The sequence below is a fragment of the Haliotis rubra genome, unplaced genomic scaffold (assembly GCF_003918875.1).
Source record: "Haliotis rubra isolate DU_JTF1 unplaced genomic scaffold, ASM391887v1 Scf10, whole genome shotgun sequence".
NCBI classification, from domain to species: Eukaryota; Metazoa; Mollusca; class Gastropoda; order Lepetellida; family Haliotidae; genus Haliotis; species Haliotis rubra.
The window spans coordinates 3,561,763-3,588,757 of record NW_025764892.1 but is presented as its reverse complement, the minus strand read 5'-3'; the positions used below and the strand labels follow the sequence as shown (position 1 = coordinate 3,588,757).

Sequence of the window (26,995 nt, the reverse complement as noted above, 5' to 3'; positions counted from 1 at the left end):
TCTGTTTGGAATACAACTATCAAGGGACTCTTTCTAGCTCGTGTCCTATGGATACGATCTTTTTTCGCTGAGATAACTCAACATGGCAATTATGGTTAGCTTTCAACTAGAAACCGTGTTACAATGAGATACTGTCTTCCGGTGAATTGGTGCTTCGGATTTTATGCTTGCATTACAACACTACATACAATATTTGTACCACAATCAGCTATTCCATACACGCCAGTGACTAAATGTAGTGAAAGGGCACTGAAATCATTCTTTTCCCGGAAAGACACGTCTTATTCACAATTCATCCTCCCGTGACAAGGAGAATTAACTGACTGTTTCCATTTTCCCGAACTCGCCTTTTGTGAGCGAGTGAGTTTAGTTTTACGTCACACTCAGCACTATTCCAGCTATATGGCGGCGGTCTGTAAATAATCGAGTCAACAACAACATGAGCATCGATCTACACAATTGGGATACGATGACATGTGTCAACCAAGTCAGCATAGCCTGACCACCTGATCCCGTTAGTCGCCTCTTACGACAGGCATGGGTTACTGAAGATCAATTCTAATCCGGATCTTCACGGGTGCGCTTGCCGTTGGACCATGGATCATGTTTAGACTAGACCAACCAAAACCGAACAACATTCCAGCCAAGTTCTTGGTGGAAACTGGACTTTTGTAGTCAGTTACCTCCCTTGTTTCGGGAAGACGACTTACAACAATTATAAGCTTTACAAACAAAGTTTCACCATCAAGACATTCTAGACATGTTTATGAGGAATTCACAGGAATGTACTTATAAAACAGAACATGTTGCTTGTATGTTATATCGTATGACGGTTAACGGCATGCTAAGATCACTTTCTACAAGCGGGCCTTGGCATCAGAATATCTTCGTTTTATCTTTTATGACCTATTTGTTTCGCCCAATTTCATTTTTTTAAGGCTTGATAATTGTTGAAACTTTGCGATAGCTTTCTGACCACATGTTCGTCATCTTCCCAGAGTCAAAGTATGGTCCTTTTCACCGTTAGAATATGTAAGCACGAGTAATAATTTTATCCTAGCAGGTGTCCTTATGCCATGCTTGACCTGGACAATGATCAGACTGAGTGAGTAAGCTTGTCGTAAGAGGCGACTAACGGGGTCGGGTGGTCAGGTTCGCTGACTTGGTTGACACATGTCATCGTATCCCAATTGCGTAGATCGATGCTCATGCTGTTGATCACTGGATTGTCTTATCCAGACTCGGATATTTACAGGCAGCCGCCATATAGTTGGAATATTGCAGAGTGCTAAACTCACTCACTCACTCATCCATAAGGGTTCTGAGTTAAGCGTTAAACAACAAACAAACAAACAAACAAACTAACCACTCTCTTAATAGGTTGCGCTGAACACCCCAAAAGAGTTGAAATTATCATGCTACACAGAGTGTGCTCGGGATACTGACAACGGTCGCACTGGGCTAATTTATGGTGGCTGATTAGTATGGTGGCTGATTAGGGCCATCGCTTTCTCATCTTAAAATTCGCTTTCTCGTCTCGTGTTATCGCCTTCTCATCTCGTAATATCGCTTTCTCGTCTCGTGATATCGCTTTCTCGCTTTCTCGCCTCCGCGTTTTAAGGCGAGAAAGCGATGGCCCTAATCAGCCACCATACTAATTACTGTGAGCGTAATGCATTTCAATCAATTTAATACAGTGTTGCACCCAGGTGTTCGTAAAGGTGAGTGACGGCACGGCAATGAGTCAGTGAGTGAGATGAGTTTGGTTTTACGCCGCTTTTAGCAATATTCCAGCAATATCACAGCGGGGGACACCAGAAATGGGCTTCACACATTGTACCCATGTGGGAAATCGAACCCGGGTCTTCAGCATGACGAGGGAACGCTTTAACCACGGAGCTACCCCCCAATGTAAAACACTGTAAACATCCTCCACCTTAACCCACTTAAAAGGTTTCAGGGTCATGTTGATTGAACCGGTTACTTATGAATGAGTGGGTGATTCTATCCCAGCAGAGACCATATGATATTATATGGTCTCTGATCCCAGCTTTCGAGAAGATTTTAATTATATAACGACATGTCTCTTTGAAGTGAGTGGTGTGTGTGAATAAGGTTTTAGACCCACTGTAGAGTATTCCAGCAATATCACAGCCGGGACACCAGAAATGGGCTTCATATATTGCACTTATGTGGGAAATTGAACACCTTCGGTGTGACGAGCGAACGCTCTAACCAATAGGACACCCTAGTACCCCTTCTTTAAAGTGAGATGGGTGAGTGGATGAACGCTGTTGACGACCTACATGTTTCAAGCTAACTCAGTTCAAGCTAACTTTGTGAAGGGGTCAGGCTGACGGCATCAGGAACGTTCCACGTCGTCGGTTTAAAATGAAACAACTGTCAGTTGACTGACTGACGCCGGATGGACTCTCACTTCGAGTGCTGCTGTTCATGACGTATTTCTTTGAACTCTCTGGCTGAGGCTGATGATTTCAGGGCCGCATCGCCGTTGATGCAAGTGTTAAGTCGGTTTTAGAATACACACCGCAGGAGTTAATGTTATGTAGCAGGAGACTACACACTGTAGGGTTTATATGATATAACAATAGAATACACACTGTAGGGTTTATATGATATAACAATAGAATACACACTGTAGGGTTTATGTGATATAGCAATAGAATACACACTGTAGGGTTTATATGATATAACAATAGAATACACACTGTAGGGTTTATATGATAAAACAATAGAATACACACTGTAGGGTTTATATGATATAACAATAGAATACACACTGCAGGGTTTATATGATATAACAATAGAATACACACTGTAGGGTTTATATGATATAACAATAGAATACACACCGCAGGAGTTAATGTTATGTAGCAGGAGAATACACACTGTAGGGTTTATATGTTATAACAATAGAATACACACTGCAGGGTTTATATGATAAAACAATAGAATACACACTGTAGGGTTTATATGATAAAACAATAGAATACACACTGCAGGGTTTATATGATATAACATATGATATAACAATAGAATACACACTGCAGGGTTTATATGATATACACAATAGAATACACACTGCAGGGTTTATATGATATAACAATAGAATACACACTGCAGGAGTTAATGTTATTTATATGATATATATGACAATAGAAAAACACACACTGCAGGGTTTATATGATATAACAATAGAATACACACTGCAGGGTTTATATGATATAACAATAGAATACACACTGCAGGGTTTATATGATAAAACAATAGAATACACACTGTAGGGTTTATATGATAAAACAATAGAATACACACTGCAGGGTTTATATGATATAACAATAGAATACACACTGCAGGGTTTATATGATAAAACAATAGAATACACACTGTAGGGTTTATATGATATAACAATAGAATACACACCGCAGGAGTTAATGTTATGTAGCAGGAGAATACACACTGCAGGGTTTATATGATATAACAATAGAATAAACACTGCAGGCTTTATATGATATAACAATAGAATACACACTGCAGGGTTTATATGATATAACAATAGAATACACACTGCAGGGTTTATATGATATAACAATAGAATACACACTGCAGGGTTTATATGATAAAACAATAGAATACACACTGTAGGGTTTATATGATAAAACAATAGAATACACACTGCAGGGTTTATATGATATAACAATAGAATACACACTGCAGGGTTTATATGATAAAACAATAGAATACACACTGTAGGGTTTATATGATAAAACAATAGAATACACACTGCAGGCTTTATATGAATACACACTGCAGGCTTTATATGATATATAACAAATAAAAATAGAATACACACTGCAGGGTTTATATGATATAACAATAGAATACACACTGCAGGCTTTATATGATATAACAATAGAATACACACTGCAGGGTTTATATGATATAACAATAGAATACACACTGTAGGGTTTATATGATATAACAATAGAATACACACTGCAGGGTTTATATGATATAACAATAGAATACACACTGCAGGGTTTATATGATATAACAATAGAATAAACACTGCAGGGTTTATATTATATAACAATAGAATACACACTGTAGGGTTTATATGATATAGCAATAGAATACACACTGCAGGGTTTATATGATATAACAATAGAATACACACTGCAGGAGAATATATCATATAACAACAGAATACACACTGCCGATTACACTGTGTCAAACCAGTATGTTTTCCGTAATATTTAGCAAACAGCTTGGAAATAGGCGATATTTTTTAAACCTTTGCCAAAGCCATCAGCAAAAGTAGCAGTACTGTAGACTTGTTAAGCGCACATCTGACCATCATGTAATGCTGCAATATGAACGTTGATCAGTATGTAATTTGCATAAAAGTCGTCATGTTCATATTAGGAAAAGGGTCTTAATTAGACTCACCTTTTCTTTGAAATAAATTACTCTGGCTCGTAATACGCTTTCAATAAAATTCAAGTAGTAAAGTCAATCCGGGAATCGTTGATATATACAAACCACCTAACTGAAAAACCCTTCCACCTTATATGTAACGATCAAACCAACCCTATCAAGGTTATCTGAAGTTCTTGATCCACAAGGGCAAATTGACTGAAGCTCCCTGCAATCTATATACGCGCTCTCATTTCTCAGAAGGTGGAGTTTATCAAACACAAACGAGATGAAACGCGCAGAAATACATGAATCAAATGACCTTCAGTTACAGTTAGATACTATCAGTCATTATACAAATAAGGCCTAACGACACCAAGCGATTTTGACAGAATCGTCTATGAAAACAAGTTGTAACTCGGAAACTAGGCAAAGCAGGAGACAAAATTCAATGACAGTAGATTGTGAGAACATATAGCTTTCATTTTCCACAACAGTTGTCACGATTTCAGGTTTATACAAGCCTGTAAACAAGATAATTTACCCCCTGAAATGTAGATGAATTCTGTATCGGCCCTCATATCTATTCCTCATATGACGTCACAGAGACGCCCCGCTCTGATTGGTTGAAATGTCGTTCGCGGGTGAGAATTGTGCACTGTTGTCAAAAAGGTCGATTTAAGTTAATTAAAGACCGAAGTGAGTAGTTTTAATGACGGGGTTTCATTTATAGCGATGCCAGTTAGTGATTTATGTATTTGTACCCCCCTAGAGTATATGTGATCTTTAAGAAAATCAGAGCTCGTGATCTGTCGTATGATGTCACTGAAATATCATTTTAGACTGATTTCATCCCTATTTAATAACGTTTACATCTATTTGATTTGTCCCTATTCGATGACAGATGTATCTATTTGATATTATTGATTCCTATTTAATAAAATTTACATTAATTCCATTATATATATTCCTTTTGGTATTGTGTCTACTTATTGAATATGCCTGTGAAGATCAATATAACATGTTGTCTTCAACAACTCGCTCTTATCGGATATGGTGACAATCATGATCGGGTTGGCGTTAACTTGGTTGACGTTAGTTATAGAATAACTACACTCTGCCCCAACCAGCCGTCAACCAAGTGGCTGCCCTAGATGAAAAGTTAGCAGGCCTAAAAAAACATAACCATTAAATTTGTATGTATGCCATAGTGGACTAATTGTTTAATCAAAGTACTTGGTATAAGTGACACATCAAATATTGACAAATTTAAGACCAAAATGTTTTGTGAGGAAAAAGACCACTCATCAGTATTGAAAACTTTTCATTTGACTCAAATATCTGAATACACGATCCTTCCTCAGTTGTATTTGATTCCAAAGCTCCATAAACGCGGTTACCATCGAAATAGTTACGTCAGAGATTCAAGGCGTTTGGTAAAAATGGGAGCATGTGTCATTTCAGTGTGCCGAGAAAACAAATATTTATATATGAAATGATGGAATTATCCTTTAAAGCTTGAATGTGGAATATGGTGATCCAGGCAAGAGGTATGCATCCCCAATGGCCCCCAGTTGTTTCCCTTCTTGTCCGGCTTCTTCTTTGTACATTGAGTCGAACTGCTTCTCGAATTCGCAAAACTTACACAAGGTATTTTGGCCAAGAAGTTCAACTTAACAGTCAGATGTGTAGAAATGAAATCATTCAACATTTAATGGTCAAAGAGCAAATTCCTTTCCACTAATTTACCCACCTGTAGTAGAAATGAAAAAGTGTTATCCACTTGATCTGGATCAGAGTTACAAAGGCCCCGGCCTTTGTGATATATATTGCAGAGAGCGTCTTACAACTCGTGCTCAAAAGATGTTTGATAAGGGTTGAAGCACTCAAAGCATAAGTAAAGCTTTCAAACATAAAATGTGGAAATATGACAGAAGATGTCTGATGGAATTCTTTTTGTCAGTTGCACCATATGTACCTGTGACGTGTCCGTGTTTGTTTGGGTTTTCAGGTGAATAATTGCCTTGTCTGTGATTGTGTTTGTTATGGGTTCCACTGGCGAGGGTCAGGATACGCTCAGCCTATCGAGACCTACTGGTCTCATACTTTTTAGCAGCGGTTTCGTCGCTTTTACAAACAGCCCTTCAGCTAATATTAAATGTTGGACTAATTATTGTCCGTTTTATTAATCGTATCCGATTTGATATTAATATTTGAATATGTTCCTTGTATAGATACGAGGCATATTGATGTCAACTTCTGTATTCTTGTCACTCAACGTGTCTGTGAATCACTATCAAATAGTGATGATATCAGGTGACGTACCCTTCCCCATCGGTATCAACAGTCACAGACACATGCACAGGCACTTCTTACTTACTGGCCGTATATATGTAAGTAAACTATATACGTTTTCCCCAAACATCCATGCGTGTATTTACATGTTATACATTTATATATATTCTACTGATTTCTTCAAGTAGTCATATACTTTATTGGGTGGTGGGATAGCCTACAGGTTAACGCGTCACGCCAAGGACTTGGGTTCGAATCCCCATGGGAACAATGTGTGGTGTCCCCCGCCGTGATATTGCTGGAATATTGCTAAAAGCGGCATCAAACCATAATCACGCAACTAAACCACAATCACGCACTTAAACCATAATCACGCAACTGAACCACAATAACGCACTTAAACCATAATCACGCAACTAAACCACAATCACGCACTTAAACCATAATCACGCAACTAAACCACAATAACGCACTTAAACCATAATCACGCAACTAAACCACAATAACGCACTTAAACCATAATCACGCAACTAAACCACAATAACACACTTAAACCATAATCACGCAACTAAACCACAATAACACACACTTAAACCATAATCACGCAACTAAACCACAATAACACACACTTAAACCATAATTACGCAACTAAACCACAATAACGCACTTAAACCATAATTACGCAACTAAACCACAATAACACACACTTAAACCATAATCACGCAACTAAACCACAATAACACACTTAAACCATAATCACGCAACTAAACCACAATAACACACACTTAAACCATAATCACGCAACCAAACCACAATAACGCACTTAAACCATAATTACGCAACTAAACCACAATAACACACACTTAAACCATAATCACGCAACTAAACCACAATAACACACTTAAACCATAATCACGCAACTAAACCACAATAACACACACTTAAACCATAATCACGCAACTAAACCACAATAACGCACTTAAACCATAATTACGCAACTAAACCACAATTACACACTTAAACCATAATCACGCAACTAAACCACAATAACACACACTTAAACCATAATTACGCAACTAAACCCCAATAACACACTTAAACCATAATCACGCAACTAAACCACAATAACACACACTTAAACCATAATCACGCAACTAAACCACAATAACGCACCTAAACCATATTCACACAACTAAACCACAATAACACACTTAAACCATAATCACGCAACTAAACCACAATAACACACACTTAAACCATAATCACGCAACTAAACCACAATAACGCACTTAAACCATAATCACACAACTAAACCACAATAACGCACTTAAACCATAATCACGCAACTAAACTACAATAATAACGCACTTAAACCATAATCACGCAACTAAACCACAATAAACCTTAAACCATAATCACGCAACTAAACCACAATAACGCACTTAAACCATAATCACGCAACTAAACCACAATAACGCACTAAACCATAATCACGCAACTAAAACCACAATAACACACTTAAACCATAATCACGCAACTAAACCACAATAACGCACTTAAACCATAATCACGCAACTAAACCACGCAACTAAACACACTTAAACCATAATCACGCAACTAAACCACAATAACATTACTTCTAAACCATAATCACGCAACTAAACCACAATAACGCACTTAAACCATAATCACGCAACTAAACCACAATAACACGCACTTAAACCATAATCACGCAACTAAACCACAATAACCTTAAACCATAATCACGCAACTAAAACCATAATCACAACTAAACCACAACTAAATCCGCAATAAACCACACTTAAACCATAATCACGCAACTAAACTACAACAATAACACACACCATAATCACGCAATAAACCACAATAACACACTTAAACCATAATCACGCAACTAAACCACAATAACACACATTTAAACCATAATCACGCAACTAAACCACAATAACACACACTTAAACCATAATCACACAACTAAACCACGATAACACACACTTAAACCATAATCACGCAACTAAACCACAATAACGCACCTAAACCATATTCACACAACTAAACCACAATAACACACATTAAACCATAATCACGCAACTAAACCACAATAACACACACTTAAACCATAATCACGCAACCAAACCACAATAACGCACTTAAACCATATTCACACAACTAAACCACAATAACACACTTAAACCATAATCACGCAACTAAACCACAATAACACACACTTAAACCATAATCACGCAACTAAACCACAAAAACGCACTTAAACCATAATCACGCACGCAAACTATGATCAGGCACTAACTCATAATTTCGTTTATCACACTCAGGTCGAATCCACGACTGGCAGACCAAGCCTTGTCTATCCCGAGAAACAGATCCCCTTTGGAGTAAAGGAAAAACCACTTGCTTAAATAATATGAACCTATTGCTGAAAATCAGTGGAAACACCACAGGTGTTCGCGAAAAGGATAAGCATGTCCTGCCCCCACCGGTAGCATTGCCATTCACGCGACTTGCCTGCTTGTAGGTATTTATAGTCTGACGCCGCAATGCAACACTCCTGTACTCAAGCAGCGGCCGCGAAACAAACCATTGTGCATGACCGACTTGTTTAAGTTTAACATTTTTTTCTGAAGAGGCATGTACAGTGCCAGACAAAAGAGTGTATACCTCAGTGCGATGGGTAACACTGACTAAAACAAGAGATAGTTATTCGAAGGTGGTGTATTTGATACAGGAATCAGTGTTGTGTTGAGGCTGTATTCAGGTTACTTATGTTATGATAACGTTGGTTTTGTTGGGTCGAATCTAATTTTCAAATGGACACTTTCCTTTGCTCCGCAGTTCATATTAACCTGAGTTGGTCCGCCTGTTCATCAATATCCACACACTGTTAAATAGAAACATGAGTGAGTGAGTGGGTTTACTTTGTCGACGCACGTACTCAGCAATATTCCAGCTATATGTCGGCGGTCTGTAAATAATCGAGTCTGGACCAGACAATCCAGTGATCAACAGCATGAACATCGATCTACGCAATTGGGATACGATGACATGTGTCAATCAATTGCAAGTCAGCGAGCCTGACCACCCGATCCCGTTAGCGGCCTCTTACAAGCATGGGTTACTGAAGATCAATTCTAACCGGGATCTTCACGGTCTGAATAGAAATATGCATCATAGTGGGAGTAAATACTTTCTGAACCAAGTATGTCATATAATATTTCAGCGTTGTTGTTTCTTAAATAGTAGAACATTTTTATGCACCTCTTTCCTGTCATGACATTTCTCGAACGACAATAACTAATGGCACATGTCAGTTTACGCGTGATAAATCTGCTTCCTCTTCCAAGAAACGCCCCAAACTTGCACAACTGAACAGACAGCTGACATACAGGTCACTGTTCGCGAAATTAGGTAGGCCATCGACCTAGAAAACAGTGCACTTTATCCTGCTTCGAGAGATCTCTTGTTGTTGATGTCAGCGATTAACATGGCTGTCCTAGACGGTTGGCTTGGGTCTAAAACCTCAAGGCATGCCCGTACCTCTTTTTGTATTTTGTAAATCTCCATATAAAAGAGCTATATTGCTGGTTCCAGCAAATGTGCAACCAAACTCCTGTCTCAAAGACACCTAGTATTATCACCAGTTGATAGTGATTCATAAGTACATTCTCTGTCATCGTATGTGATGAATTGCTACTGGATTGTCTGGTCCAGACTCGATTATTTACGGACCGCCATCAGTTCTAGTATCGCTGGATGTGGCTTTAAAATACAAACATATTCTTATAATATAGTCAGACATAGTCGACTCTGATTTTTGCATCTAGGGGCGTTGGGGTAGCCTAGTGGTTAAAGCGTTCGCTCCTCACGCCGAAGACCCGGGTTCCATTCCCCCACATGGGTACAATATGTAAAGCCGATCTCTGGTGACCACCGCCGTGATATTGCTGGAATATTACTAAAGGTGGAGTGTTTTGTAGCTATAAAAAGTACATGAATATGCATTAAATATACCTCACAGCTGCATGATAGTATCTGAACACATATGAAATAATACTTTCAAAATAATGCAGATATGACATAATATATACTCATGGAAACTAAGAAATGAACACATGAAAGTGTTCCTTTATTCTTTTCCAGGGTTCTTCACAAGGTATGTATTGCACTGTTGGTAAAAATCTGGAAATATATAAAGGAACATTTGTACTGTCATGTATTCCCTTAATCGTTTCCATGAGTATATATAATGTCATATCTGCATTATTTTGAAATATCTAGAATATGAATACATAATTATCATATGTAAGTGAATGATAAAGAAATTTATATAATAATCCTCAGTTTGAATATATTGTTCTGTAACACGTTTTAGCTATATCTTCATCCGTCTTCAGCGATGATGCAACTGAATCGCGATGGCTAACATGTATAGGGGACAATTCCGCCATTCTTATAGCATGCAAGTAGGCGTGGCCCGAAGTTCGTGCAGCAACTGCACAGAGAGCAGGTTAATATTTGTACCGTGTACAATGACACTTTAAGTATCATGTTGGACACTCTTGTCCGCGTCATATTGTTGACAGGAATGCATGTATGTTACATTTTATCACTTTCTAAAAGGTATTGTGGAGCCGTGCCAATTTTGCTCTTATAAGAGGGGTACACGAAGTACGTGGTCCAGATTTCCATTTTTTGCGGAAGCCGCGGTGGATGGGTGATTTAGATCTTGTGTTGGTGGTTGGGTGCCAGACAGGGAGTGAAGCCAAAAAGCAACTAGAATTTGTACTTACTAAGGAAGTGTAATCCCAAATAGAACATTTGTTACATGCGACAAGAAGGTTCACTCGCTTGAAATGAACTCCAAACTCACGAAAACAAAGTGTAGAAAATCCCCACATACTCAGTCATCGTATCTCACCCCGGTGTGTTTATACCTGACAACCCATGAAGATCCGGGTTAGAATTGATCTTTAGTAACCCATGCTTGTTGTAAGAGGCGACTAACGGGATCGGGTGGTCAGGCACTTGGTGGACACATGTCATCGGTTCCTAATTGCGTAGATCGATGCTCATGCTGTTGATCACTGGATTGTCTGGTCCAGACACGATTATTTATAGACAGCCGCCATATAGCTGGAATATTGCTGAGTGCGGCTTAAAACTAAACTCACTCATTATACGCTGACTTCAGTCACGTGTTGATCTAATCTGATTACCTGCAGAAAAAACAAATTCCTCACAATATATTGTTATTAAGTATGTAAAGGCGTACCTCCACAGGTTGCCCAGTGGTACACGTAGCAGGTTATTACGGGAACGTGTATCCCTTCTGTATCTAGATCCAATAGAGAGAGGGTTCGAATCCCTGGTTTGTCCAGGCTGGGAGGCTTCATCTCTCAGGTTCAATACAAAATGTCAAGTAGTACATGAACGACCGCTAGCTTGCCCAATGTATTTTAATCTATACTAAAAGGCCCCTTGTTCAATAACTGACAGAGCCTGATGTTGTTCAATGAACATAAATCATTAACAGAGGATGACTAATAAAAATGAACGTACGGACGCATGTTCAATGTATTTGAATCATTACTATAGGGTCCTTATTCAATAATTTAACGGAACCTGTTCAATGTATTCAAACCAATAAACCCCGTTTCATAAGACCCGTGAAGATCCGGGTTAGAATTGGTCCCCAGTAACCCATGCTTGTCGTAAGAGGCGACTAACGGGATCAGGTGGTCAGGCTCGCTGACCTGGTTGACACTTAACATCGGTTCCCAGTTGCGTAGATCGATGCTCATGCTGTTGATCACTGGATTGTCTGGTCCAGACTCGATTATATACAGAGCGCCTCCATAGCTGGAATTTCAGTGCGGCGTTAGACAGCACACCAATCAACCCCGTTTAATAACAGAACGAACGGGGGACTATGCTGTGTATCTGAGTGTAAATGCAGTTTAAATGAACACACAAATACAGTGTCATCTGTTCAGTGTAAGTGCATGGCTTCCCCGTTATTGGGCGCCAATGATGTGTTTATTCTATGATAAAGTGCCAATGTTATTTACTCTATGATAAGGTGCCAGTGTTATTTAGTCTATGATAACGTGAACTCTTTGAAGGATGGATGTTGACTGATGCTAAACTCGGATGCCACTATACTCAAAGGTGCATTATGAGGTATTTAGGAGGCAGTTCAGTGATATTGCAATCATGTATGTGTACGTGCATGCATTCAGCAATAATCCAGTTCGTGACGACGGTCTGTACATACTCGCATGTGGACCAGACAAACCATTGATTGACAGTACATATGCGTGCACACATCTTCATACATTATTATAAATCCTTGAACAGATGTTACAACCACATGCGGTGAGCTGTAAACATTGTTGTATTTGAAAAGGGCGTCATTTCTGAAACGTACATTTTACAGATGAGACGCCACTTCAAAGTAGTGCGTTCTCGCTAATTCAGAAATAGGTGAATGTATTTTGCCAAACTAACAGGCGCTATCTTTCAAAAGATTCTTCACATTCACCTTTAAAAAGTAGCATGTTTCAAATGTCTCATATGACATGCTTCAGTTGTTTCGGTTACCTAGCAACGTCAATGTTTACAACAGTACAGGAATGCTTAAATACTTCATGTCATGTATCTGAGAAACAACAATGAAAAATGTGTCTCTTTTCAAAATGAAATTTCAAGATCACGGTTCTTAGTTCTTGTTTTCGACAAAATTATTTGCCGAAATATTTGACATTCTTTAAATTGAGAATATGGCCGGGACAAATAAATAAACTGTACACCAAAATATTTACAGTAGTCGACAAACATAAACTTGTTTATGCAAATTGTTTGAGTGACGTGGGCTACTGGTAATAAAGGACATGTTTACCCTTAACGAGAACATCTGCGTCCTGTACACACAAATGTAGAGAATGGACGCAGAAAACCAACAATATTGCGTCCGGAGAGACACACAAAAATACCGCAAGCGTACCTACAGCGTATCATGAGTAGTCATCTGTATCAGTTATTTCACCCATCAGTCATGACCACTGTCCACATGATCACTGATTCATTCCAGGCTCTGAAGTCATTATATGAATGTACAGTACACTACACCATTCCAATACTTTACAGGGTCCTCACATTACCTACAAAGACCTGTAAAATGTATTGATGGGGTTTGTATTGACCCGCGTTTGTAAGTCAAGGTACAAACCTGTACATTTCATCATTATTGTGCCTCTTACGACCAGAGGAAGCTGTGTGTACATTCAAGGTTGACCCTCTATGATATTTCATATGTCCATGTACATCATTTGGTACCTTCACGAAATAAAACACTGAAACAAAGACTTCTTCTTAGGGATGCTGCATTGAGTGTCCGCCTTGAAGGCTGAAGGGTGGTTGGTTGCTTGGTTGCTTGGTTGGTAGGTTGGTTGGTTGCTTGCTTGCTTGCTTGCTTGCTTGCTTGCTTGGTTGTTTAACGTCGCACTCAGCGACGGCTGAAGGACGGGGCTGGATCCTACTGTAGTGAGTGAACTTAGTTTTACGCCGCACTCAGCAATATTCCAGCTATATTGCGGCGGTCTGTAAATAATCGAGTCTGTACCAGACAATCCAGTGATTAACAGCATGAGCATCGATCTGCGCAATTGGGAACCGATATCATCTGTCAATCAAGCCAGTGAGCTTGACCACCCGATCCCGTTAGTCGCCTCTTACGACAAGCATGGGTTCCTGAAGATCAATTCTAACCCGGACCTTCACGGCCTTGTCGGATCCTTGATGGGGCCTGTTGTTACTCTGATGGCGCCCAGCATATGAGATATAAACTAAAGCGATCGAAGCGTAGTTGGTTCTCTGTGACTAAGTGGGTATCCATGTGAAACAATGGCAGTGATTCTCAGTGGCTAGCACTAGAAAGTCATTAGTACAGACTAGTACACGCAGACACACACGCACACACGTGCATACACGATGCTGTGCACGTACATCAATCTTGAACAAGGCCTTAAACATTAAACATCATGGGCAAAGAATAGCGGCTTTCGATAATCTGCCGAAATAAATTCCATTGAGCACTAAAAAGCAAAATAATTGCGAGAAACTAAATGTACAAGAATTGATCGCTAAAGATAATTGTTGACACCAGGTGTTCACGAAAAAGGTTAAGTCCTGTTGTACCGTTAGTGCTGGCTATTCACACATTTTTGCGATGAAATCCAAATGGTAGTTGCCTGTAACCGAGCAGCACCAAACCCCATTTCACCTCCCTTCACCTTGAACACGGTGTACTCATTAATGACAATGGTAATGTATACATTCAACGTCACACTTTTTCACACTCTTGACGTTATACTAAATCCAAACATTCCATAGTTGACAAGGTGTCGTTTATACTGAATTACAGCTGCCCTCGCCCTGGCCTTAGACTTTCACATTCCATCAGATCTTTCTCGACATAACCTGGTTAAACGTTTCCGAATATAATTATTTGGCCCTATGTTTTTCCCGTGTTTCTCATTTCCAACCCGCCCTGAATTCTCATTTTGATGTAAAGTGATGAAAACGTTTTCTCATCTCAATTGATACCCTTATTCAACATAAACATGGCAAAATATGTCAGCTTGGTCTTTTTTGTGTAATTTGGTTAAATATTTGTTTCCGCAGCCAAGCGACTCCACCTGCATCATACATTAATGGAATGATGTTTACCAAGTGATCTGAATTAAAATCTCATAAATATTCATATTATGGCCATATGACCCAAAGTACAAATGATATAACATAAGATTCTACAGAGTTAATTTCTTTTGTTTTATACATTCAAATACATATTTTTAAAGAAATTTAGCAAGCATTAACAGAAAGATGTTATTTTTTTATTTCCACAGGTTTGAACTATTATAATGATTACCACAATTAAATATAAGTTACACAATTAGTGAAGAACATTCTTGTGTATTTTGTTTGCTCACTGAGGTGGAGATAACATACGAGGGTCGATCAAAAAGTACGTAGCCTAACTATATTCTCGATGTCCAATGTTTGAAAAGCTTCCATTTTTTTTTTGAAGGAATCGTTAGCAAAGCCGTATCCAAAATTGTAATGTGGTTAACCAGATATTTGTCATCACAACACATTGGGGTATAATATTTCTAACAAAATTGCAGAAAATGAAAAACGATTTGACTTTTGGTACCTCTTGGATAGTGGTATGCCCTCAGATAATGTCATATAAAATATGTTCAGTATAGTATTGGATGACTTCCCGTCATGATCAACAGTCAAAGATTTGGATTGCCTGATTTATATTTAGTCGGGGGCTATTTTTTAGGGACACCCCCATTTTAATCTTTTAAAAACATTGTGTCCAGATATATTGTGAGCTGACACTTGTGTGACCATTCAGTATTTAGTTTGAACCCTTGGCATCATGTATGCATAAATGAAAACATTAGAGTAAGTTATGTCCTTATGATTACGTCATCTGAAAGGGGGATGGGTAGTGTCTCCAAAACAAGCTCTTTCAGTCAACATGAAGGGGGAGTCACTTTAACAAGCGATTGTAATTTCAAATTGCTTTTTTATGAACTTTAATATCTACGTGTGATTCTAGGGGACTTCTATCAATCTCAAACACACAAAATATTTATATATTTTGTTTCCTGAAGTGTTTGATGCATTTATTGTAGAATTTGCGTTTTTTGAGGGTACCAAGATAAAAGGTCAAACAAAATGGGGATCGTGAAACCGGAACATAGCAAAACCCAATTGCTTGAGCTTGACAGATAATATGTAGAAAAATAAAATTTGTATCGTTTTCTTGGTGATTCTACATACTCTTTGATCGCCCCTCGTACACATAAAAGTACGGATAGCCTCACATGAATGAAATGTTGTACTGAAGAAGCATATTTAGGGATACACAGGCAATAACACCGATGTGAGATCCGAACGTGGAACGGTACATGATACGTGATATTTTACACATTCATGCCCATAATGATTCTTCTGAGTAATTAAGCACTGTTTGACATGTAGACATTGCAGTGTAAGCTTCGTTGAAATACAGTATACATTTAGAGTGGACCTAAGGTGAAAGCAAACCACGAAACATGTCAGGTATATGTAACAGTAAGACCTGTGTGGTGTCAAAATAAGACACATAATAGAAGGGAAAATATTTGGGTGTGTAACGGCAGAGATAGCAGGGGTGACTATTGCGATAGAGATAGTCTATTGCAACATAGTATTGCGACAGCGATAGTCTATTGTGACCAACTATTGCAGTACTATTACAGTAGGGGTTTTCTCTCCTTGAATTGTCTCATTTGAAGTAATTTCCCAAATGAATGTATAGTTTATATGAAATGAAAACAAGCTGAAGTAGTTTCAGTCTCTTTTAATAACTGACATTCAGAAACTTAAAACCCAGATCACAGGGGCGGATAACTCTAAGTGAACGAATCTGGTACTTCTTGTATTTTACGCTGCGCCTTTATCAACGGAAGTCACTTACTAAACTGTCGATAGTCACACATACTATCGATGCATCGATACGTTTTCGTTTCGATTGCTATCGGAGACTCAACAATTGCAATGCATCAATAGTTCGATGCATCGTTACAGCCTTAAGAGATAGCGTGCATGTGTGTGTGCGTGCCTGCGTGCGTGCGTGCGTGAGTGTGAGCCTATGTGGGCGTGTAATTTTGAAAGTGTGTGTGTGTGTGTGTGTGTGTGTGTGAAAGTGTGTGTGTGTGTGTGTTTTCGTGCGTTCGTGAGCATCCTTGCATCTGTAACAGTGCAGTGGTTTTCTTAATACATATGTGTGTGTGGCATTTACATTTTTCAGTCACGAACTCTAACATTCTCTCTCTCTCTCTCTCTCTCTCTCTCTCTCTCTCTCTCTGTGTGTGTGTGTGTGTGTGTTTGACAGTGTCCCTTTAAGACACCTTGTCCAGTCCACGTGCTCCACGAATGCACACCATGTGTAAAATGTTAATGCTGCCGCAGCATCACGCACGGTTCACTCCAGTACTTTATCACAGGAAACCTACAAGTGTAATCTTCTAACAAAACATATCTCTCACAAATGTTACATTCCTGGAATATTCACCTCAGTGTGTACGTTAGAAACTTAAAGCTACGCCAGGTAATATAGTTTAAACTAAAACTTTGTAGACATTAGCTTAACTACTCTATTGGCTAAATACATTTAAAGATATTTCTAAATAACATGCCTACATTTGTGATAAATCAATAGGTTCCACCTTTATCGGGGCGGTGGGGTAGCCTAGTGGTTAAAGCGTTCGCTCGTCACGCCGAAGACCCGGGTTCGATTGATCATATCGTTACAATGTGTGAAGCCCATTTCTGGTGTCCCCTGCGGAGTAAAACCACTCTCTCTCTCGTGTCCTTTGTCAAAAGGAAACTACTCTTGGTCTATGAAATGTCAAATTTGTTTAGATTCTGTCGGGTTATATTACATTTTCATACCGTTATTTAATGCAGCCAGATGTCACAAACACTGACAAAGCAAAATTTCTGTCTGTATTTTAATCTTAGTGAAAGAACCCAAGTATTGGTCTTCAAACTGAATGATCATCTCGTTGATGAAAGTCTCATCTACGCCACATGTAGACGCTGATTTTTTAAGTTAAGACTATTTTTGATAGTGATAACAATTATCGCAATAATATGTCCAGAATCCAATTGTAAATTCCGTCTGGTGATCTAAAAGACCATGGTTGTTCAATGTTTCCAACACTTTTCACATTGTTCCAATACTGGCTGTACGAACTTGTGCCGGCCTCTTTCCAACTGGCTTTGAACTGGGGCAGTAATTTATGTACTGATCTACTGCTGGTCGTATTCTGGGGCGGTATCATTTATCCTACATTGCGATTTATCCTACACATGCCGCTATACTTTCACAATCTGAAAACAATGCTTTATGTAAAATCATTGTGCCCTACGTACGTAATTATAACGGGATCATATTTTAACACCAATGTCGTCGACTCCATGTGTGTCACTGATGCACTCCTGATGCACTCCTCGCACATGGTTCACTCCGGTACTTTACAGGTGTCAAATTAGATTTAGGCACTCCCTGAGGTGAGCGTGTAAACATAATCTTTTGTGACATAAGATCATTCCTAAATTCTGTCATCCAAACAGACTCCTCACATTCAAACCCGGCCAAACCCGTTTTCCTGCCAGTTCATTTTTAGTAGTGTTGTAACGATGCATCAAACTATAGATGGATTGCAATTGTTGAGTCTCCGATAGCAATCAATCGATTGTAGAAACGAAAAACTATCGATGCATCGATAGTATGTGTGACTATTGATAATTTATTTATTGACTTTCGCTGATAAATGCGCAGCGCAAAATACAGGGTGCAGGCTTGCAGCTTCATTGAGTTTATGTTTTGACTGTTTACTTTATCTGGGTTTTAAGTTTCTTGTCAGTTATCAAACGAGACTTAAACTGCTTCAACTTGTTTTTATTTCATATAAACTATACATTCACGGAGAACAAGCATTGTCACTAAGGTGACGTAATCCCCCGCCGCAAATTATCAAATGAAACTTAAAAAGTAATGAAAGTTTAAGACGAAGTTAAATGTCAACAAAAGCATGACCAGTCAACCTCTCTTGATAGCTTGCTCTTTAGTTGTTCAAACACACAAATATTTTCAAGACTGACTTTGACCTTGACATGAATGTCATAGTGTATGAAGTATGCAAAAATGGTACTAAAGAAATTGCTTATTGAAAAACATTCAAGGGAAGTCTTGAAAGTCTATGAAGTAAATCCAGTGAATTCAGGTTAACATGCTGAAATCTTCAAAGAGTTGCAGTGACTTTGAAAATCATGAGAAGGTCACCAAAATTGACTGGGCCCTGCGCCTTCATTAGATGAAGCTTGGTGTCAAATATGAAAAAATCCAGTGAATGTTTTTTGCTATATCTTGCTGACTATCTTAACATACAATTTAACATGCTGAAATATTCAAAGTGTCTTTGTGACCTTGAAAATTAAGAGGAGGTCACCAAAATCGACTGGGCCTTGCACTTTTCTTAGATGAAGCTTGGTGTCAAATATGAAGAAAGTCCAGTGAATGGTTCTTGAGGTATCTCGCTGACAAGCATAACATGTAGGTTAATATGCTGAAATCTTCAAAGTGTCGCCATGACCTTAAAAATTATGTGAAGATCACCAAAATCGACTGGGCCCTGCGCCTTCCCTAGATAAAGCTTGGTGTTGAAGATGAAAATCTAGTGAACGGTTCTTGAGCTATTTCGCTGACAAGAGTAAAACGTTAAAGTCCCTTGTGACCTTGAAATGAAGGTCAAGGTCACCAAACCTGACTGGGACCTTTCTTATACTGTGATGAACCTAGGTACCAAATATGAAAAGAATCTAGTCAACGGTTCTTAAGATATTCCAATTCGTACGGACGGACGGACGGACGGGCGGACGGAGCCTAATACTATATCCCCCGCTTCGCGCTAAACGCGCGGCGGGGGATAAAAATGTTATTGCAATAGCATTGCAATAGTATTGCAATAGTATGTTGCAATAGACTATCGCTATCGCAATAGTTGTTCCCCCTCAATAGTCACCCCCAATTTATAGGATGTCCACGGGGAAATAAACGTTTAAAACTTTTTTTTATTTTGTAAAGAGTAATATCTAGTGACTTAAGTGAAGATATATAGTTAAGACTAAGTAACCAACTTCAATGGAAGTGGTGATGATGCTTGAGCAGATTTATTTGCCTATAGACGAGGGCTTTCTGTTCCAAATAACCTCGTGTTCCGAATATCCATGTGCTTTTCTGCCTCATCCACGTCACTATAAACGCCGTCATATGAATGCAATCAACAGCAATCCCAATTTCGCTTAACCACCTTTAAGCGCGATGGAATATATTTGCTCTTGTTGCTACTGCAATGCCTATGCGTAAATTTCACCCTCACTTCACAGTGGCCAATCCAGAAAAGGGGAGGAGGAGGGGGTGTTGAACCCCCCCTTTTGAAAATGTCTTAAGACAACATTGAAAAAAAAAAATTCGTTGGGGGAGACAAGGGGGTTCACAATTCCTGGATCCGCCCATGCTTCATATACCACAGCTTCTTTACCGAGATGTTGCATGTCTGTATCAAACTATTTCTGCGCTTGCGCTAAACTCTTCCGGCTAAAACAGAACACGTGACATTTTAGTGAGCGGCAGTCAACAACCAGATGCTTTTTACACGCGGCTGACAGACCTCGGATTATGTGAATGGTCACTTTGAAACGAAGTAAAAACAATGAATTGGATATTACGTTTAAACGTATACCTCTATGTGTCGATGCTGTTCATCTGTGGAGCCTTCGGGGAATCCACCATTGAGAATCTGTTGTCAGAGGTCGATGTGTCTTGGCGCCATCGGCCATCCGAGGACAGAGTGCCAGCGTTCATGCATCTCTTGTACGAGGATTTGAAGGAGGAGATGCTACGTATTCACCGGACGTCATGGGAGGACATGTACGCTCAAAGTCCTGTTATCAGATCCTTTAGGGCAACACCAAGAGACAGTATGTATGAAACATTATACAATACCATACAGTCTTATGTTCGTGGTAAAGGAAAATACCATGAATATTTGAAAATACACGATGAAAAATGTTTGTTTTAAAAAAAGTATTTTAGTTGTTGATATTCTTTTTTTTAATTCTTTTTTAACCTTTTCATGCACATTATACATGTGTGCATTTTGTCGGGGATTGAATGTTTCGAATTATTCTAGAAAAGGAAGAACGGGAGAGTATATTATACATGATGCTTACAAGTTTATCGTGTTCAGTTGGTACAGGATATAAAGTTATTAGGCATGTCCACAACTATTTTCAGTACCTGACGTATTTAGCCTTTGTTTTTTACCTTTGAGTTCTTCAATAATCCCAGCGATATTACATTCGCACTCCTTTGGGAATGATAAACAAATACACAGAATCTAAATATATTATGATTAAGAAATATGTGTTTATCAGAAGTCTTTCAAAGTATTTCGAATTTATTATTAATGATTAAGAAAGACGTTCTGAGCAATGATTGAAAAGAAATTAGCATTATGACTGAATATGTATGCTAAGCTAATTATATTCTCAGACGGAAATTTGTGATTATTCATTTCATAATTATTTTATCCTAACAGTAGGGATTTTTATAGTTCTGCTGAGATATCGGGTTTTATTCACCGTGGCAGACGTAATGAAATAAATATCTCTTCATTGTTAACGAATGAGGACTACAGTGAACCACAAGTATTTTTCTACTAGCGTTGACGGGTGACATAACTGTTGGGCCTGGTGTTAAACCATCTCCAGTTGACGACGTATCACTGACCCCAAATGACACTAACCTATATATAAAATTTAAAAATCATCCACAATGAAGAATAAGGGGGTCATTAATCGTGACAGTTAAAGAACACGAACCATTCTGACGAGAGAGTAATCATATTTCACTCAAATGTGATTTTGTGATTATGTTGTATATCCTTGACCACGAACGTGACGGAAAGCATTATCCTCTGTGACATCTGTTTTGGCAGACATTGAGTTCTGCTGCTGACGTTTTGAATTCCCCGTCAACAAATCGCCTGTCGACAGTAGTATTCACCGTGTGTGATAGTTTAGCGGCACTTCAAATACTCATTACCTGATAACAACCTTTATCTATTCTGATAAAAACCAAAAGGCGACAAAAATTGTTATATATTTTATCTGTTAATTTATCATCTGTTAATGTCCGTTAAAATGTTGTGTCTTTTTTTAATTGTCTTCTTATTTTTTAAATCTTTTCTTTTCTTGGAAATTGTTGTACACTTTTTAAATTGTGCTTCAGTGCCTTTAGGCATTCTTCCCATTCTATATGAAAAACGTGTGTAAAAACGTAAACTCACCCAGACCAATTGTAAGTAATGAGTATACATTCCTACGATCTGGTCGACGAACCCTTTTGCCTCTGTCTATAAAACCCACCTAGCACTCGTCTTTTAAATAAATGTTATGCTTTTCCACCTGTATGGTTTTCTCATAAACAAGACATATTTGGAATCGTAAAGTCGACTCCTTAAGCTGAGGTTTGTTTATAAATATGGAAAGTGTTTAATCGCTTTTGTATATATTCCGTATGAATCAATGTCATTTGGAAAGTGGTCAGATGTGACATATGATATATTTGGGATTACACTTTCTCAGTTAAGTACAGATTCCAGTACTTTTGTTGAGTTGCGTGTCATCAGGGATTCGAACTCACACTCTCAGAGTGAGCTATCTATAAATGTCAAGTAACACCTCCTTATGTCGGCGATCTTAGGCCAGTGACCTTGCACCACATGGCGTTATACCAAGGTCAAGGTCGTCGCCTCACCAACGACTACGTCGACGACAAAGAACCACAGCCCGAATTATGCATAAGTGTAAATTACAGAACAGATCATCGCAACGGGAACATTGGCCATTCGGTCCCAATGTGTGTTCTGTCACGTGATTACCATTATTTGTACCATTTCGACCATTATTCACCCAATAATATACATGGTTGCTGTCGTCCAACTCTTACCACTGACATTTGTCTTCCGTCCGTCAAATATCCTGAACTACCCGAGAGCGATACGAACGTTCTTGGACCATTTAAAAGACTTATTCACAACACCATCCACTCATTTTTTTATATTTATGTTGTCATGGAAACAGACAATGCGTCATATGAAACGATGTGTAACAATTATTTACTGAGAAGCGGATGTATGGACCTATACGGTCGCGCGAAGCGCTTAGTAGCTGCTTTGAAAGTACAATTCCGTCAGGGTAATAATGTAACGCCAGAGAGCAGCATTGCGTTGGATTCTATGCGCAAAAATTATCATTATTATTATCATTATTATTATTTTCCTGCAGATTCCGGGAGAAGATTTAAATTCGAAATATCGCCATCGCACAACCTCAACAACGTATCCGACGCTTACTTAATCGTGAATGCAGCGAACATCAACATCACGGCCAAGTTTAGAGGAAGTAAGTTCTGACGAAATGTCGTTTTCTTTAGTGGAACAATTTAATCCAGGTAATATAACGTGAACAGGTAAAATCACGAGGCCCTGGTGTCTAATCAAATGTTTCACAGGTCCGATTCATTGAAAGATGAGCGATCAAACCACACTGCAAAGAACAGCGTAAAACGCATAGAACATTTTCAACTTTCATGAATATTAACATTCATATGTAAATATTAGGTTGTTGACCTCATAAGGGTTCTTCTATCTAGCCTCATTCGTTAGCGGACTTCTCATGTCCAAATCCCGCTGGCAAAACACGCGTTTGGTGAAACAGTTCTATCAACTGGGGATGTCATGGGGTAAAAAGTGTTTCCGACATCAGCAGGTGGTGCCTAACTGACAATCAAGTTAATGTCCGGTCAAAGACAAAGGAGACATGGTTTAATTCAGATTAACGCTTAACTGGCGTACATTATTGCCGCTAAAGCTAATACTATGGGGGGTTCAGAGTACTGACTTTTAGAGGCAAGATGTTCTAATGAATGATGGCGTCATGAGAATTCTAATGGATAAGGCGTTTCTATATCATGGGGCGGCTTCGATTTCCAACATTGGTAGAATGTGTAAAGACATTTGAGGTGTCTTGGGCAGTTCATATTACCATGAACTGCCCACTCAATTTCAACTCTCAGACATTTTTCTCATATCATATATTTTCCTGTTCTGTTTCAGTATCACTGGAAAGAAACCGTGCATCGTTTTCTAACAACTATTACGCATTCAATGTCATGGAGGCACTGAGTACTACACAACATGAAAATAAAGCAAACATTCACTTTCACTTTGTACACACTCGACATGTGCCTGCAAGAGACGTTTTCCTGGTTGTGTACCAGCACATTGCAGCAGCCGCGCTGGATCATTCACGTCACAAGAGGAACACCTTCCAAAACTCATCGATGCATTTCTTTCAAAGATTTACCCAGACAAGCATGGAAGATGTAGATGAACGTGACTGTCGCCGCTTGGAATGGGTTGTGGATTTTACCACCATAAGATGGTTCTGGATCATTGCCCCCACTAGTGTCTCCGCAGGAATCTGCAGCGGGAGCTGTAGTTTATTGTCGACGAACCGGAACACCACGAACTACACCTTCATGAAGACAATGTTCCACATTCAGAACGACGATGCTACAATCCCTCACGCATCATGTGTGCCCCTGTTACTAGCCCCGATAACTATCATTTACTACGATAGGGGATACAATGTCATTACTCGGGTCGTGCCAGAACTCATTGTGGCTGGGTGTGGCTGTAGGTGACACTTCCCATGGGAAAGGCGGAATTGTACAAGAACTGGATTGTCAAACAACGTCCAAGTGTATCTGTATGAATAACGAGGTGTCCCGGGCTTTGTGACCGTGGGGAACCGAAGCTCGATTTCAACCAGGTGGTAAGGTTGATCTGCGCCCAAACCGTCAACATATCGGTCACACATACTACATCATTCATTGTTTTGTGGTTTCGCCAATATCATCGGCGCCACAGGATGTGTTGACAGTCGACCTCTACAATGAAATTGGTTCGCAGGTTTATACATATAAATATGTATAGATGACAACATGACAATATATCAATTACTTTAAACAAACGTGTAATCAATACTAGTCCTCAACATATCACTCCATATACAAAACTATTCTCGTAATATATAACGGTATATTAAAGTAAGTAAGCAGCTTACAAATGTTCAAACAAAGGGGCCAGAATAATGGGCTCACTCAAGGGCCTTACTTTATATTATGATTCCTTTACATGGAAAATATTGTTGAGAGGCCAGAATAATGGACTTACTCAAGGGCCTTACTTTATATTATGATTCCTTTACATGGAAAATATTGTTGAGAGGCCAGAATAATGGACTTACTCAAGGGCCTTACTTTATATTATGATTCCTTTACATGGAAAATATTGTTGAGAGGCCAGAATAATGGACTTACTCAAGGGCCTTACTTTATATTATGATTCCTTTACATGGATTGTTGAGAGGCCAGAATAATGGACTTATGGATTCCTTTAATGGAAAATATTGTTGAGAGGCCAGAATAATGGACTTACTCTTACTTTAAGGGCCTTACTATTATATTATGATTCCTTTACATGGAAAATATTGTTGAGAGGCCAGAATAATGGGCTCACTCAAGGGCCTTACTTTATGTTATGATTCCGTTACATGGAAAATATTGTTGAGAGGCCAGAATAATGGACTCACTCAAGGGCCTGACTTTATATTATGATTCCTTTACATAGAAAATATTGTTGAGATGAGAACCAATGTGGCCGTAGCAAATTAACAGACTAGTTTTCAATTTTGGTTTAAAGGACAGTTAGGTACCCATACCTTTGCACACAAGATTTGAATTGTGTTATTATGTCACGTATTTCAAGTCCCTCGTCTTTTGGCCCCGATTTCTCGAAACAAACTTAAGTCTGAGTTTTGACTTCAGTCAGAGTTTTTACTCAAATTTGAGAAAACACAGGAAAATGCATTTCCCAGAATAAACTGAAATCAATATTAAACTCAAACTTAGTAGAAAATTTGAGTCTGGTAGATAGATTACTTAAGTTGTTTGGGAATTCTGTATTTAAAAATGCAGTTGTGTTAAAAATTCAGCTGTTTCAAATTGTCAAACTCAGTTTGAAATTTGAGTAAAAACTTAAGTTTGTTTCGAGAAATCGGGGCTGTGCACAAAAGAAACAATTTGGGTCAAGGCTATATCCATTTATAGTTAAGATAAGTGACTCCCAAAGCTCCGTATATAAACCAGGATGAGCTGTTTCAGAACATTGTGTTGAAGACTACGCATGGCTTGTTGGTTCATTCATGACTGCAGGGTAGCTACTGCATGTTACAGGGATGCTTCACCACGCATGGCCTGTTGGTTCATTCATGACTGCAGGGTAGCTACTGCATGTAACAGGGATGCTTCACCACGCATGGCCTGTTGGTTCATTCATGACTGCAGGGTAGCTACTGCATGTTACAGGGATGCTTCACCACGCATGGCGTGTTGGTTCATTCATGACTGCAGGGTAGCTACTGCATGTTACAGGGATGCTTCACGTGACATGTACGTGATTTTAATGCAATGAGC

At 38.9% G+C, this 26,995-nt stretch overlaps 1 protein-coding gene across 1 annotated transcript; it reads left to right on the top strand.

Annotated features, from left to right (window-relative positions):
- The first annotated feature begins 21,026 nt into the window (after positions 1-21,026).
- LOC124266275 (bone morphogenetic protein 4-like) lies at positions 21,027-25,870 on the top strand. Its single transcript, XM_046701097.1, has 3 exons — positions 21,027-21,372; positions 23,743-23,859; positions 24,573-25,870. The coding sequence occupies exons 1-3, from the start codon at positions 21,105-21,107 to the stop codon at positions 25,160-25,162; spliced, it is 975 nt and encodes a 324-aa protein (XP_046557053.1). The 5' UTR covers positions 21,027-21,104; the 3' UTR covers positions 25,163-25,870.
- Positions 25,871-26,995: the final 1,125 nt, after the last annotated feature.